A 16,623-nucleotide genomic window follows, 5' to 3' on the forward strand; every position below is an offset into this window, starting at 1 on the left:
GGACTTCGCCAATATATTGTGTGCCCTCCTGGCTTCTTCCTCTTGTCTTCCCGGGCTGGGACCCGACAAAATCTGCATTTCTGCTGCTCATTAAAGCCAGCTCCACCGCCTCCGACTCCCTATCTCTCGGCACTACAAAGTACACTTTTTAATGCAGGATATCTACTTGAAACAACGTATTTTTATACTGTAGTAATGCTACTTTTTCTTAGGTAAATAATCTGAATACTTCTTCCACCGCCGGTATTGTGAAATTGGGAAGATATGTCATTTTTTGCAATCTTTGTCATGTGGAATTGTGAGAATCCCGAGTATTTCCATCAGTAAGTGAAGGCAGCTGCACTGAGGGGGAGGAGCCTGTGAAGATGGATCACTGAGGAGCATCTGTTGCTCAGCTGGAGTCAGTCCAGAGTCAGTACAGTCACACAGGTGAGCAGCACGTCTGGAGTCACATGACAGCACTGAGATCTGAGACTGAGAAAGCTTTTGCTGTCACAGCTTGGACTTTGAACAACTTTAAACAACATTTTAATTGGATTATTTTATGGTTGGAGAGTTATGTTTAAGACCTTGCACATGTGCCCTGTACATTTTTACATTTTACTACATTAGATTAAAATACTTTTAAAGAGCCAGTTTGTCTAAATGGAATAGATGTCATTGACGTTTGAACTTTGGTTTATTTTAATTACAACATTTTAAAGAAATGCTTATATCCTCAAAATGTTCACTTCTAGTAAATACACAACATTGGGGCTAAGTTAACACATTAATATGTTTATTGATTTGGTTAACAAAACTCATATTCACATCAAACCATTAATTATTACAGCAAACATGTTTTTTTGTTTTTTTTAATGAAAAATAAACATCATTTCCGAAGCCGTATTTCCCAACATAGTGGTAAATAGGAAATACAAAATACTATATTATTGATATATTATTATTTTACATCCATGGAAATGTGTATTCATAGTTTTTTCTCATTGCACATTTATACAGAGGACTCATAAATTAGCAAATATGTCTCAGAATGATATCAGCATTCCAGCTGTTGTTCAATCTTGGAAGGATATGTTAAACCATAAAAATGACTTAGAGCTTACATGTTTCAAAATTCAAAATTCTGCTGTGCCCCATTACCCCTACTGTACTTCTATTTAGAAATGAAAACACAACAGGAGTTTGCGTTGGGGCCCCAGTTCCAAACATGGTTTGTAGTTACCACTGATTTCACCAGCTATCAGAATCAAGTATTATAAAAACATACATAACTATCTTTCAAACAAAAAAGCAGTAGGCTCTTTTAGTAGGTTTTAGGACGTGGAAAGGTTGTCTCTCAGCAGTGTTCATAATTCTCCTCATCTTGACAACATAATGTGTCTTATCAGATAAATTATGAATGTGACACACATTTAATTCCATCATTCAAAAACACGACTGTAGCTAAATATCTACAATTGATCAAGAAACATGCACATAACATGCGTTCCAAAGAATGTAAGTGGTTGCACATGTTAATATATGAATAAATTAATGTAAAGGAAGGCATCTCAATACAAGACATAATATGATACAGTGTGAGAGTCAGTTATTTGTCATACTAGGGAAGACGTTTGGGAACCCGTGTTCTTGTGAAGTATTTTCCAAAGTCGAACAGAACGGCACGTGTAGTGCACACCTCCGGCCTGCAGAGTTCACTGTGTGCTCACAGTGTGGAGTTCCGATGTCTTCAGAGGGTCTGTGGCTCTGAGTGGTTTTACTGAAAGTCCAACGTCTGGGATTAGCAGGTTCTGTAAACTCACAGCTGGGTGGCGTTCTTTACGTCGCTATTCTTCTCTCCGCTCTTGCTAATGTCGTCAAACTCAAAGCCACCATTTTCCACAGCATGTATGTTCTTTTTTGCTGATTCACCATCACCAGCTTCCAGGGCTGGAGACTCACTGTCAGCATCATCTGAGCCAGGTTTTCGATACCTCTTATACAACTGGTAGCCTGAAGAGGGAAAAAACATGGGTTCAGAAACAATGAGCGGTCATCTTGAGGCTTATTTTTAAAAAGCTTTGAAATGTTTTGGGTTTCAGTGAATGATTTTATTTTCCAACATTTGTCCTGACAATGATAGATTATCCTTTTTTTGTTCCACAAATGATCTCTTTAAACCAGGAACAATGCAATGAATGAAGGCAGAGGTCAACACACACAAGCTGATTTGTTGTTTGTTGGATTAGCCATGAAAACGTCTGAACTCAGACGTGGTTGAAACCTGCAAAAAGCCATTTTTTCTCGTAAAACCTGCCAGTAAAACCCATAAAGGCTTTGTTTAACGTTGTTGCCTTATGGAGGAGCCAGACAGCTTTGTTCACCTTCATTATTTTGGTGGTAGAAGACCAACCAAAACTCCATGACCATCCCGTTTTCTAGAAAATGCTGCTGTGGTTACCATCCTTGATTAAGTAAGTAAGTATCTGCCTGCTAAACTCTCACCTCCAACGGATATGACGGACACCAGCAACTGGAAGATGCTGTAGATGAGGGGGAATGAAAACATGACCTCAAGCTCAGCAGGGCTGAAGGACAGCTGGACGATGGTGCTGCACAGCTGGGAGTTCTGAAGACCCGTCTCCAACCCGATGGTTCGACACCTGAAGAGAGCAGGCAATGATCAACGACCTCGTACATTTGTTTTTGTCTATGGGTAGATGATTAATACAACTGAATATGACTATATCCCAATCCAGAAGCTTTGTGTAACAAATGCAAACATCGCTGTCCCCCTACCTGTGCCAGGGTTGCCCCGCAAAGCGAGCAAAGAAGAACCCCAAGCTGAAACCAATGAAGGGGTAGATAGTTCCAATAATCCATAAGGATGGATCAATGTCCCAGGAGGACTGGTAGAGAATTCCTCCAACCACAGCTATGATGAGAATAAGAGCAAAGCCTGCAAAGGACCCCACCTGTGCACAGCAGACACACAGGCAGTACATGACATTTCATTGGATGAAGACTTACATGGAAATGGAAAGTCACAACAAATATCCTAATCAAATAGCAGACAATATTTCACATTTCTTACCTTCAGGATTTTTTTTGCATATTGGGGCCACTTCCGTTTAACAAGCATTCCCAGACCGGTTGGGACGAGAAGGGAAACTAGAGTGATACCTGAGGATACAACGATTTCACAACATCATATTAATAAACCTGTACAGTGCACATGGGTTAGCAATCAACTAAGAGTTTCTTCTTACCAATACTGTCGTATGGGATCTGGATGCTTCCTGTGGAGGTCCAGGTGGCAGTGTATATGAGCAAACAGAGAGGCATCATCCCCAAGGCCAGGATGGAGGAGCAGGCGGTCATACTGATACTGAAGAGGGGAGAATGCTGTTAGGGTCTATCAAGTTTCTTTAATAACGGATGGAGATTATAAGCATGGAATAAGTTGAGTCATGATCAACTCATATCTCACTATGGGATTTGCTCATTGGGTCCATGATGGCCCAGTCGTTCTTCCATACTGTTCACAGTATGTTGAGGACACATAAAGGGGCCCTGAGAATGATTTCTAAATGTACGGTAGCAATGTACACTATAAAGTTTCTGAAACGTTGACTTGATTTAAATGTCAGCAAATTACACAGATTGATTTAGGTTGTTTGAAGGCAATAATTTTCGGTTTAAATAAAATGATTAGGTTCAACGTAATATTATTGCTTTCAACTAACTAGTACAATTATCAGTTGACATAACAAATGTAAATAAACTCAACGTTTTAGTTTTTGTAGTGTGAAAAGATGTTCAATTAATCTGCTGATTATTGTCTCGATTTATCGTTTTGATAATGAAATGAAAACCTCAGGTCCATGTCTCCATCCAGCCAGTAGCAGATGACGTTGGAGCCGGAGCCACCGGGACAGCAGCCCATGATGATGATGACGATGGCCTGCACAGGCAGCACGTTGAAGGCCGTGGATAAGGCGAAGGCTGTGAAAGGCATGATGCCAAACTGGCAGAGGAAGCCGATGAAGATGCCCCAGGGTCTCTTGATGTGGCCCCACAGCTTGGAGGCGTCCACAGTGCAGCCCATGGAGAACATGACCATGGCGAGCATCACGGTGAGCACGATGCTCATCGCTAGGCTCAGCTTCTCATTGAAGCTATCGAGAGGAACGAGACAGTTTGCCCCTGAACACACCGCGGCCAGAGGCTCGCAGCCGGTGGGCGCTGCAGTTTTTAATACGGACATTGTGGACAATGCACGGCAGCACAAGAAGATAAGCAGTGGCTCCCAATCTGAAAATAGAAAACTAGCTTGTAACTCTTAGAATCCACAAGACTTATTCAGTTTCTCCGTCTCCAATATCCAAGAAGATGGTGGCTTCAGTGACGAGAGCTCTCTGCTCTTTATACCCCGCTGCAGCCAAATACAGTTGGGAGGGGAAATCAGCTGAAACTAAATAAAAAATTAACCAATACTTAGTGTTTTTATGGGGTCAGTGTTCAGTAGCCCATGCATATAAAAAGAGAATCATTCTGAAATGTGAAATGTCATTGCAACACAGCTCCAACTTTGACTGCCCTTTGCCCTCTGTAAACTTTATTGGGCAGCTATGCAGCATCATCACGCTGCGGTGCCAGTAAGAGGGAAGATGCTGTTTCAGAGACACGACACACCCTGAGGCACAAGCTATTCCTCCCATAGGATCTATAAAACAGACCCAGCTTAGCCTCTTCAATCTAAATATATTTTAAAAGATTTTCTGACATTGTTTCATGGGAAAATGGTCTCAGATGTTAAATCTAGTTAAATCCAGTGGTTCAAGAATGACTCAGATATATTATTTTTGTAAAAGTAGCAATAATAAATTGTAAAACAAAATATATTAAGTTAATGTACCAGAAGTAGAAGTACTCGTTAGGCGTAATTGCTCATTTCAGAATCGCATATATTTATTTAATGGATTATGATTATCAATGCATTCATGTGTTTACAGCTGGTCAATGTAGAGCTAATTTTAATTACTTCATATACTGATGCTGGATCTTAAATTATACGTCAAAGGTTATTTCATAATTGATTTATGTTCTGTATTAGCTAGTCATTTAAATACAAAAAATAACTTGTATGAGCTGTCAAATAAATATAGTGGAGCAAAAAGAACAATATTAGCTTCAAAAACGTAGTGAAGTAGAATTATAAAGTAGCATAAAATAAAAGGTACTTTGAAATTCACAGACGTGAAACCATTGGTTCAATCTAAATACCTGCATATCGCAGTGTAGAGTATAGTATATTCTGACACAAAAGCTTGTTCATCATTTTCTTTTGAATTCAAATGTTTGCAACATGCAGGATACGTATGGGAAGGATAATCAGGAGTTCCCGAGGCGAGGATTATTCCACAGTGTGCGGAGAGGTCAATGGGCACAGCTGTAAATGTGAAACTGCATGGGTTCACAGGCTGTATGTAAACACTACTGTAACTGTGCCACACTGGAAGCACACATGTGAAATTCAATTACATGCATAGTGGAAATATCATTACAAAAAATCAGTGCCTTTGTATCTAGAGAGCCTACCAACCAAATGTGTTGGAAAAGTATCTGATAACTTGTTCTGCTTTGTGAAGAATAAGATATTTCCAAATGTACAAGAATAGACTAGATAGGAGTCTCACAGCTTTAATACCTCATAAAGATGTTTCTCGTGAAAATTACCTGATCATTCAGTAACTTAGTTTATCATAGTCGTTAGTCGTTTATAATTGTCAAATAGCTTACATCTCTGAATCTTATATTCACCCTAAATGTTGTAAAACAATATCACATAAAAAGATGGGTGTGAATCTGTTTTATAAGCACTTTACGTGCCCATGCCAACAATGGACACAATAAAATAGTTGAAGAGTGATAAAAATCTTTTCATAATGTTCTGCAGCTGACACGTATTCACTGTGCTTTGCACAAAGTCAATGATTCAAATAAAACCACTCAATATTAGCACGTTTACTGTACAAAAACGTTTTGCACTGTCAAGTTGTTCTTACCTTCTGAGGGTCCGACTGAAGAGTGTGAGCCTTTTGCAGGAAACAGATAATGCTAAACTGTAAAGTTAAAGAACAACTTAAAATGAGTTATATATTGTTTTTAGAAATGAAACTGTCTATGCCACAATGTATTTGGAAAATAAAATAAATAAAAAGGTGTGTTCAATCTGGACAGTTAGTGCATTAGGAATCTGTCATATGTTGCATGTGCATTTTCAGTCCTACTGTGTTCCAAGAAGAAGACACAAACATAAAGAATGTGGTCTGAATGATTGACTGCAGGCCAAACTGTGCCAGACAACATTTGGTTCAATTAAGATATTGCAAGCTGTAGTTAGTGGTAATGTTTAACTTGACAGGGGGGCTACACATCCCTCATTTCAATGTAACACATTGATTTTTTTTTTAGACTTGCATCAGGACTGATATCCAGCCATTTAAAACCGTTTAAATCTTTTTGGGCATTCAGTTTTATTTCAAATATTAATGAGTAAACTAGTGTTTTTTAAAATCTTTTCTAAAATGTAAACGTGGAGAAAATTCAGCAATACGTTGTTGATCTCACATTAAAGAGGCCCTCATGCTTTCTGTGTTTTCCCTATCCTGTAGTGTGTTCTATAGGTTTTAGTGCATGTCAATGGTCTGCAGAGGCTAAAATCCCTGTGTTCCCTCCAGAGGGAGTTTCTCTCCCACTCACTCCCCCCCTGCCTGTAACATATAGACATCACAACACTCACGCTTTTATTGGCTAGCGCTCCAACACATTGTAAATGGTAGGCTAAGGGGCAGGACATATCTAAGCTGTCGACCAATCACAACAGAGCTGGCTGATACGCAGAGTGAAGCAGGTAGGACCCAAACGCAGATAACACTTGATAATACCTTTATTGAAGGGCTCTTATCTAATACATAACTTGGACAAACAAAACACTCACCGGTGAACTGGGTAACAAACAAAAGAAGCACCAACACCGAACACAGGAAGAGACAAGACTAAATACAGGGAGGGGTAATCACAAGACGAGAAATAGCCGGGCAGGGGAGGAGAAACACAAGGGCCACAGGTGAACACAATCAGATAACTAGACACACCAGGGAAACTAATGACAAGAGGAAAAACACAGGGAAAAGGACCAGACAATAACCCAGAGGAAAACATGACATGGAAAACAGCAAAAACACCCAAACCTACAAAACTACAACCGTGACATGAACTTAGGAGTGTGACATAACCCCCCCCTCAAGGGACGGATCCCAGACGTCCAAAAAAAAAAGTCCAGCAGGGTGGGTGGAGGGGGTCTGGAGGACGGGTCTCGGGAGGACGGCCCGGGGGCAAGGCAGAGACCAAGGTGGGGAACTCGGGCGGACGGCCCGGGGGCAAGGCAGAGTTCGAGCAGGGGGTCTCGGGCGGACAGCCCGGGGGCAAGGCAGAGTTCGAGGAGAGGGTCTCGGGCGGACGGCCTGTGGGCAAGACAGAGTTCGAGGAGGGGTGAAGACCACAGCGGGCGAACTCAGGGGACCGGGCTCGAGGGCGAAGACCGGACAGCTCCAGAGGCCGGGCAGGAGCCGGTGTCGGCAAGATCCCCCACGGAAGAGGACACAGGGCCGGCAGGACCCCCGGCAGGAGAGCAGTCGGCCGAACCTCCAACGGCACGGGACATAGGGTTGGCAAGACCCCCGGCAGAAGAGTAGTCTGCGGGACCTCCAACGTGACAAGACATGGAGTTGACAGGACCCCCGGCAGAAGAGTAGTCTGCGGGACCTCCAACGGCACAGGACATGGGGTTGGCAGGACCCCCGGCAGAAGAGTAGTCTGCGGGACCTCCAACGGGACAAGACATGGAGTTGGCAGGACCCCCGGCAGAAGAGTAGTCTGCGGGAACTCCAACGGCACAGGACATAGGGTTGGCAGGACCCCCGGCAGAAGAGTAGTCTGCGGGACCTCCAACGGGACAAGACATGGAGTTGGCAGGACCCCCGGCAGAAGAGTAGTCTGCGGGACCTCCAACGGGACAAGACATGGAGTTGGCAGGACCCCCGGCAGAAGAGTAGTCTGCGGGACCTCCAACGCTTCAGGACATGGGGTTGGCAGGGCCCCGGGAGAAGAGTAGTCTGCGAGACCTCCAACGGCACAGGACATAGGGTTGGCAGGACCCCCGGCAGAAGAGTAGTCTGCGGGACCTCCAACGGGACAAGACATGGAGTTGGCAGGACCCCCAGCGGAAGAGTAGTTGGCAGGACCTATTGAGAGACTTGAGAGGGGACTCGAGAAGAGACTCGAGAGGTGACCTGAGAGGCAACTTGAGAGGGAACTTGAGAGGGAACTTGAGAGGTGACTTGAGAGGAGACTTGAGAGGGGACTCGAGAAGAGACTTGAGAGGGGACCTGAGAGGGAACTTGAGAGGGTACTCGAGAGAAGACTCGAGAGGGAACTCGAGAGGATACTTGGGAGGGGACTTGAGAGGAGACTCGAGAGGGAACTCGAGAGGATACTTGAAAGGGAACTCGAGAGGAGACTTGAGAGGTGAATTGAGAGGGGACTCGGGTAGGAACTTGAGAGGAGACTGGAGAGGGGACTTGAGCAGGGACTTGAGAGGAGACTTGAGAGGTGACTTGAGAAGTGTCTTGAAAGGGGACTCAGGATGGGACTCGAGATGGGACTCGAGAGGAGACTTGAGAGGTGACTCGAGAAAGAACTTGAGAGTTGACTTGAGAGGGAACTGGAGATGTGGCTTGAGAGGGGACTTGAGAAGGAACTTGAGAGGATACTTGAGACGGTTGGTTCGCCAACAGAACACGGGGGGCTGGAGTCGGCTGGAGAGCCAACAGGAGACGAGGTGCTGGAGTCGGCCGGTACGCCGACAGGACTTGGGGAGCTGGCGTCGGCTGAACAGCCAACAGGAGACGAGGAGCTGGAGTCGGCCGGTATGCTGACAGGACTCGGGGAGCTGGCGTTGGCCGGTACGCCGACAGAACTCGGGGAGCTGGCGTTGGCCAGTAAGCCAGTCCTGGAGCCGAAACTGGAGTCGGGACCATGGGTACTGGGGCCGGTACTGAAGCCAGAACCATGGCTGCTGGGGCCGGAACTGGGTCCGGAACCATGGCTGCTGGGCACGGAACCGGAACACGGGACCATGGCTGTGTGGGATGGTACTGGAGCACGAAACCATGGCTGTGTGGGCCGGTACTGGAGCATGGAGCCATGGCTGCTGGGGCCTGTACTGGGGCTGGAACCATGGCTCTCTGGGCTCGTGCTGCTAGCTTGGCCTTGTGACTCCTTCTCTTAGCAGCCGCCTGAATGCTCCCTGGAGCTCCATAAGCAAGACGAGTTCCAGAATATGACTCCTGGACAGGAGCAGGAACTGGGGCAGAAGCACGGGTTGACTTCAGACGGAACACACCGAGGCATAGGGTGCCAGGTTGGGAATTGGGAGACAGGGAGCTAGCATGCCCTGGGCTAGCAGGCCGGGAATCACGCACCGAGAGGATCTTTGAAATCCAGCCAGGTAAGAACTTCACCAAACCTGGTTTCTCGATAGCTATCTGGCACGCCTCTGACAACATAGCCTCCCGCTGCTGAACTCCGGGTGCTCTCTCCCATCGATCCGAACAGTTAGCCAAAAAAAAAGGAAACATTCACTAATTCCAGCTCGAACGGATCTGCTGGGCCCATTTCTTGGTTGGTGCTTTCTGATACGCAGAGTGAAGCAGGTAGGACCCAAACGCAGATAACACTTGATAATACCTTTATTGCAAGGGCTCTTATCTAATACATAACTTGTACAAACAAAACACTCACCGGTGAACTAGGTCACAAACAAAAGAAGCACCAACACTGAACAAAGGAAGAGACAAGACTAAATACAGGGAGGGGTAATCACAAGACGAGAAACAGCTGGGCAGGGGAGGAGAAACACAAGGGCCACAGGTGAACACAATCAGATAACTAGACACACCAGGGAAACTAATGACAAGAGGAAAAACACAGGGAAAAGGACCAGACAATAACCCAGAGGAAAACATGACATGGAAAACAGCAAAAACACCCAAACCTACAAAACTACAACCGTGACATGAACTTAGGAGTGTGACACTGGCTAGCCAACCAATCAGAGCAGACTGGGCTCTGGTTTCAGACAGAGGGTGAAAAGAGGTGCTGCAGCACAGGCAGTATGAGAAAAATAAAGAGCTGTTTGAACATTAAAGCATGGAGACATGTCCCAGTAGAGACACTACATACTGATATACACCTGGACATCAGCAGGAGAGGACTCTTTAAAGTAGAAACACTACATACTGATATACACCTGAACATGAGCAGGAGAGGACTCTTTAAAGGAGAGACACTACATACTGATATCAGCTGAACATCAGCAGGAGATGACTCTTTAAAGTAGAGACACTACATACTGATATACACCTGAACATCAGCAGGAGAGGACTTTTTAAAGTAGAGACACTACATACTGATATACACCTGAACATGAGCAGGAGAGGACTCTTTAAAGGAGAGACACTACATACTGATATACACCTGAACATCAGCAGGAGATGACTCTTTAAAGTAGAGACACTACATACTGATATACACCTGAACATCAGCAGGAGAGGACTCTTTAAAGTAGAGACACTACATACTGATATACACCTGAACATGAGCAGGAGAGGACTCTTTAAAGTAGAGACACTACATACTGATATACACCTGAACATGAGCAGGAGAGGACTCTTTAAAGTAGAGACACTACATCAGGCCTATTCAACTGGCGGCCCGCGGCCCAGATGCGGCCCAGAACCAACTCCCGAGTGGCCCAGCCTCCCGTAGCCAAATTCCTACACTAGTACAGACCATGAACGCAACACTCCGCGTTGCATAGAAACCACCAAACCACAACGCAGCACGTTTTTTGAAAGTGCATCTAGTGGTGCTAGTAACGGTGGTCCTATGATAGCAACTCTAAAACATGTCTCTCTCAACTCTGAAGCGTAAACAGAGACAAAACTCGTCATTGATCTTGTGGAGCAGATCCAAGTCAAGCTGGACCTTTTCGCGACCGACTTGAGCACGGGTCGGATGCTGCATCTTCCGACGCTCCCCAAACACATCACATCTCCGGCACCAATCACGGATGTGAGATTTCATTGCGAGGTTGAAAGAAAACTTTGCCGGTCGATTGGATGGACTTGCTCTGCCCACAGAGGTGATGGGCTTTGCCAGAGACCCCTTCACTGTTGCAATAGAGGGGGACGTATCAACCAGAGTAAAGGAAGTGGTCCCCAGCATCGACAAGGGGAAATATACACTGGAACTTATTGACATGCAGCGCACTAACGGGCCAGCGAAGTTTTGGAGTGATGTCAAAAAACAGCAGTTCCCTAACGTTCAGAAAGTAGCGATCTGTGTGCTCAGTATGTTTGGAACAACATACAAATGTGAATCAAGCTTTTCACACATGAACTCAATCAAAAGTAGCACTCGCTGCTCCCTGACTGACAGCACTTTTCACCAATGTCTTAGGATTGCATTGACATCCTATGAGCCAAAAATCAATGCTCTTGTTCAAAACTAAAAATGTCCCTTCTCCCATTGAGAAGGTCAGCGATGACAAATCACAAATGAGGTGATAGTAAGCACCTAGTTTACTATAGTAGACGTGTAGTGTAGTATTCATTCATATAGTTACCCGTATCCCTTGTTATGGGTTTGTGCACTGAAGGGTAACTTGACAGTTCTTTCTGTATTCATTTAAATGCACTTTGTAATGTGTCTGGGTCAAATGTGACCAAAACGTATGATTTTTTTGTTATTACTTGAAAAGTGAAAAAATTGTATTGCTACAGTACTACCTCTTTGTGTTGCATTGGAGCTCTTTAGCTGTTTTTTTTGTATGTCAGGAAATGTATTAAGACTGCTATTATTGTATTCAGTAAATAAACTTTGTGATGTGCCTGGTTAAAAAAACGTAACCTGACTATTTGACTTCTAAAGCAAACAAATGTAATGCTACAACTGTGCACTTTTTTTTCAGATTCTGTTAAATTAATGCTAATTTATTGTGTTTTTATGCACTTTTTGACCTACCTTTGTTAGATGAACAATGAATAAAAATTGCATGTTTTTCATCGCAGTAATATGTGTTTGTTTAAAATCTGTCACTACCCGCTTTTTACAGGCCGCTGAATGTCTGGCCCAGCTGAATTTTGTAGTTATAAAATCCGGCCCAACTGAATGTGTAGTTGAATAGCCCTGCACTACATACTGATATACACCTGAACATCAGCAGGAGAGGACTCTTTAAAGTAGAGACACTACATACTGATATACACCTGAACATCAGCAGGAGAGGACTCTTTAAAGTCTCACATCTAAACATGTAATAACTAAGTTGGCCCACAACTTGGGACGTAGTATTTCTACAAAAACGCCTCTGAAATTGTAGGATCCCTACCATTCATTTCCAATGGCTGGCGTCTATGTCACGTGATCTTCAAATTTCTCCCCGCAGAAAAAAACAAACATGGCCGACCTTCGTTTTATTCTCTGTGGAAAATGCCTATTTTAAGGTTAGTTTGGCCATTAAAATGCGTTTTGATGTCATTTGATGCAAGAAATATGAGTTGTTATTTCAGTGTGTGCAGTGGATGTACATTATGTGTGCAGTGGATGTACATGATCTTTAGTTTGCTAGTTATTACGAAGATTACTTCAGGAAATTTTGTCCATATAACGTTTTCATTGTTACCAATGTGGTTGCTAGGGACGCTGCTATCGACATTATTTCTGTTATGTTGTGTAACTGTAATCTTTATTGCTACCCCCTTCCCCGTCAATTTATAGTGTTGGTCCACAGCGCAAACATATTAGATTAACAAAATCCGCATCTAAAATTGTGGCATAGATACGTTTTTTTCCCCTGTGCAATTCTCCAACCCAGTCTCACATCTCACATCACATCGTCATAAACAAATACCGGAAACAGACGTAGGCAAGATCCTCAGCTCGGTATTTGGATGGTTTAGTGTGCATCCAGACCTGGTGGGGACACTATCTATACTGACTCAGCAATCACTGTAAGTTATATTCTTGTTTAAATAGACTTCTCTGTTTCATTTATTCGACTCTGTATAATTGTTCTGTAGTTATTGTAGCGAAAACGGCGATTTCTGAGAGATTTTAAATCTCAGATCTGCTCAACTCAACCTGTAAGACAGGTCTCAGTGGGTCACGCGCTTCAACCCTGCATTACAATAGGCAGGAACACTCTGCTGATTGCGCGAAGTGCAAAACAGCGTGAGTTAGTAAACCCTCAGCTAAAAATCATTTAAATAGCGCATTTAAAATCAGAATAACTCAGTGTGCATCCAGACCCGGTGAGGACACTATCTATACTGACTCAGCAATCACCGACAGGGGAGATATCTGAACTGATCTCTTTTAACCACCTTTGCTTTCTCACTGTCTCCATCCCCACCAACTCATAACGCTGGCAATGTCCTTGATCTCATATTCTCAAGGAACTGCACTACTTCTAACCTCTCTGTAAACCCGCTTCACACATCCGATCACTTCTTCATTTCATTCTCTCTACCCCTTTCCAAACATAACAACCTAATCTCTTCTAACTCTGCACCTGTCCGCCGCAACCTTCGTTCCCTCTCCACCTCTACCTTGGCCTCATCGGTGCTCTCAGCCCTCCCTTCCTCTGATTCGTTCCAACTCCTGCCTCCAAACTCTGCTGCAGAAACTCTCCTCTCTACTCTCTCATCCTCTCTGGACTCTCTCTGTCCTCTCACATCTCGGCAGGCTCGTCAGCCCCCTTCTGCTCCCTGGCTAAATGATGCACTGCGTGCTAATAGAACCATCCTTAGGGCAGCAGAGCGGAAATGGTGGAAATCCAAACACCATGACGACCTCCTAACCTATCAGGCTCTCCTCTCCTCTTTCTCTGCTTCCATCTCTCAGGCAAAAAGCACTTTCTTTCAAGATAAGATCCAATCTTCCTATTCCAATCCCAAAAAACTATTTTCTATCTTCTCCACCCTCTTGGACCCCCCCAAAGCCCCTCCCCCCTCCTCCCTTCTGTCAAGTGACTTTGTTAACCACTTTGAAAAAAAAGGTTGATGATATTCGCTCTTCTTTTTCTGACTCACCTTTACTCACCGCTGGGTCACCAGACCCACCTTTCAGCCACACACTTACCTCCTTCTCCCCTCTCTCTCCAAGTGAGGTTCTTACCCTCATTACCTCTGCCCGTCCTACCACCTGTCCTCTGGACCCTATCCCCTCAAACCTCCTTCAGACTATCGCTCCTGATATTCTACTGTTTCTCACCCATTTCATCAACACTTCTCTAACTTTTGGTCACTTTCCAAACAGTCTCAAGGAGGCAAGAGTAAACCCTCTCCTAAAGAAACCCACTCTCAACCCGTCTGATGTTATAAACTACAGGCCTGTCTCTCTCCTCCCGTTCCTGTCTAAAACACTTGAACGCGCTGTCTTTAAAAAACTCTCCTGTTATCTCCATCAGAACAACCTTCTGGATCCGCACCAGTCTGGTTTCAAGGCAGGTCACTCAACAGAAACTGCTCTCCTTGCTGTCTCTGATGAACTGCACTAAAGCAGCCTCTCTCTCCTCTGTCATCATCCTTCTGGACCTGTCTGCTGCATTCGACATGGTGAATCATCAGATCCTCCTTCGCACTCTCCAAGAACTTGGAGTTTCAGGCACTGCACTTTCCCTCCTCACCTCATACCTCAAAGACCGCACCTACAGGGTTACTTGGAGAGGGTCCGAGTCCAACCCTTGTCAATTAACTACAGGGGTCCCTCAGGGCTCTGTTCTTGGTCCCCTCCTCTTCTCCTTGTACACAAACTCGCTCGGGTCTGTCATTAGCCCGCATGGTTTTTCATACCACTGCTGCGCTGACGACACCCAACTAATTCTGTCCTTTCCACGCTCAGAGACCCAGGTCGTCGCAAGCATCTCTGCTTGCCTAGCAGACATCTCTCGGTGGATGTCTGCTCATCACCTCAAGCTCAACCTTGACCAGACTGAACTGCTTTTCCTTCCGGGAAAAGATTGTCCCACTCTTGACCTAACAATCAACATCGGCACCTCTGTTGTTTCCCCGACTCAGACTGCAAGGAATCTGGGTGTGACCCTAGATAACAAACTGTCCTTCACTGCAAACATTGCTGCTACAACCCGCTGCTGCAGATACACGCTTTACAACATCAGGAGGATACGTCCCCAGCTGACCCAGAAATCAGCGCAGGTTCTGGTCCAGGCTCTTGTCATCTCACGCCTAGACTACTGCAACTCCCTCCTGGCTGGTCTACCTGCATGTGCCATCCGACCTCTGCAGCTCATCCAGAATGCAGCGGCTCGTCTGGTCTTCAACCTTCCAAAATTCTCCCACACCACGCCGCTCCTCCGCTCCCTTCACTGGCTTCCGGTAACTGCTAGAATCCACTTCAAGACACTGGTACTTGCGTACCATGCTGCGAATGGATCTGGCCCTTCCTACATCCAGGGCATGGTTAAACCGTACACCCCAGCACGTGCACTCCGCTCTGCATCAGCCAAACAGCTCGCTGCACCCACACTGCGAGGGGGACCCAAGTTCCCATCAGCAAAAACACGTGGGTTTGCTATCCTGGCTCCAAAATGGTGGAATGAGCTCCCCATTGAAATCAGGACAGCAGAAAGCTTACACATCTTCCGGCGCAGACTGAAAACTCATCTCTTTCGACTCCACTTCGAGCGATTGAATTACTAACAAAGCACTGATATACTAATAAAGGACTGGCTTATCTAAAGCCAGTTGAGTAGCACTTGAAATGTTTGGCTCTATGAAACCTGATGTACTTATATGATTCTGTTTTCTTCTAGGTTGTATCTTCCTGGTCGAATGCACTTATTGTAAGTCGCTTTGGATAAAAGCGTCAGCTAAATGCAATGTAATGTAATGTTTAGCCGCAATGCACGTTGGGAAATTGTGTTTATGCCATGTGAAATCCGAAAACATTTAAAAAAAATAATAATACTTTATTCCGTGTGCTTTCTTTTCTCTTTGAAAGTCACCACATAACAGCATTGTAATACACGGTTCGGCTGCATTAAATATTACATATCTGCCGTAGATATTTATTTATAGAGCCCTGATCAGAAGACCTTTTGACAAACTGTAAGAAATGCCGCCAAAACTGAATACGTGACGTGGATCATAAATATATAAGCAATTAAACAACATCTTACATTTCTTTTCACACAATACGTCTCCTTTCAGTATCAACACTAATTCGGCTGACTTTTATATTTGATCCCATTGGTAGATAGGCTGTATTTATACCATAACGGTGCACAGCTGATATAAAGGGACACCTAGTGGTTAAAGCACGTTATTGAATTTTATTATTTTTATTATTAGATATTAATAGGATCCCTATAAAGTATATTCATTACTCGTTCTTTTCTACTAACAGTTAATTAAAGACTCTATATAATGACTATTTTGCACATCCCTTTCAAGATTTCAAGATTTTCTAAGGTTTATTGACATATCATATACA

The 16,623-nt window shown here is 44.3% G+C and overlaps 2 protein-coding genes across 2 annotated transcripts in view; one reads left to right on the forward strand and one right to left on the reverse strand.

Annotated features, from left to right (window-relative positions):
• Nucleotides 1–16,623, forward strand: part of LOC307029173 (uncharacterized protein) — a 426,810-nt gene that overhangs the window by 53,380 nt on the left and 356,807 nt on the right. The window lies entirely within an intron of this gene.
• On the reverse strand, nucleotides 757–4,391 carry slc10a2 (solute carrier family 10 member 2). Its single transcript, XM_079664986.1, has 6 exons — nucleotides 3,858–4,391; nucleotides 3,252–3,370; nucleotides 3,077–3,165; nucleotides 2,782–2,957; nucleotides 2,488–2,645; nucleotides 757–1,995 (listed from the first exon to the last, which is right to left on the reverse strand). Exons 1-6 carry the CDS (start codon nucleotides 4,247–4,249, stop codon nucleotides 1,802–1,804), a joined length of 1,128 nt encoding a protein of 375 aa, XP_079521112.1. The 5' UTR covers nucleotides 4,250–4,391; the 3' UTR covers nucleotides 757–1,801.

Source organism: Notothenia rossii (assembly GCF_949606895.1).
Source record: "Notothenia rossii genome assembly, chromosome: 2".
NCBI lineage: Eukaryota > Metazoa > Chordata > Actinopteri > Perciformes > Nototheniidae > Notothenia > Notothenia rossii.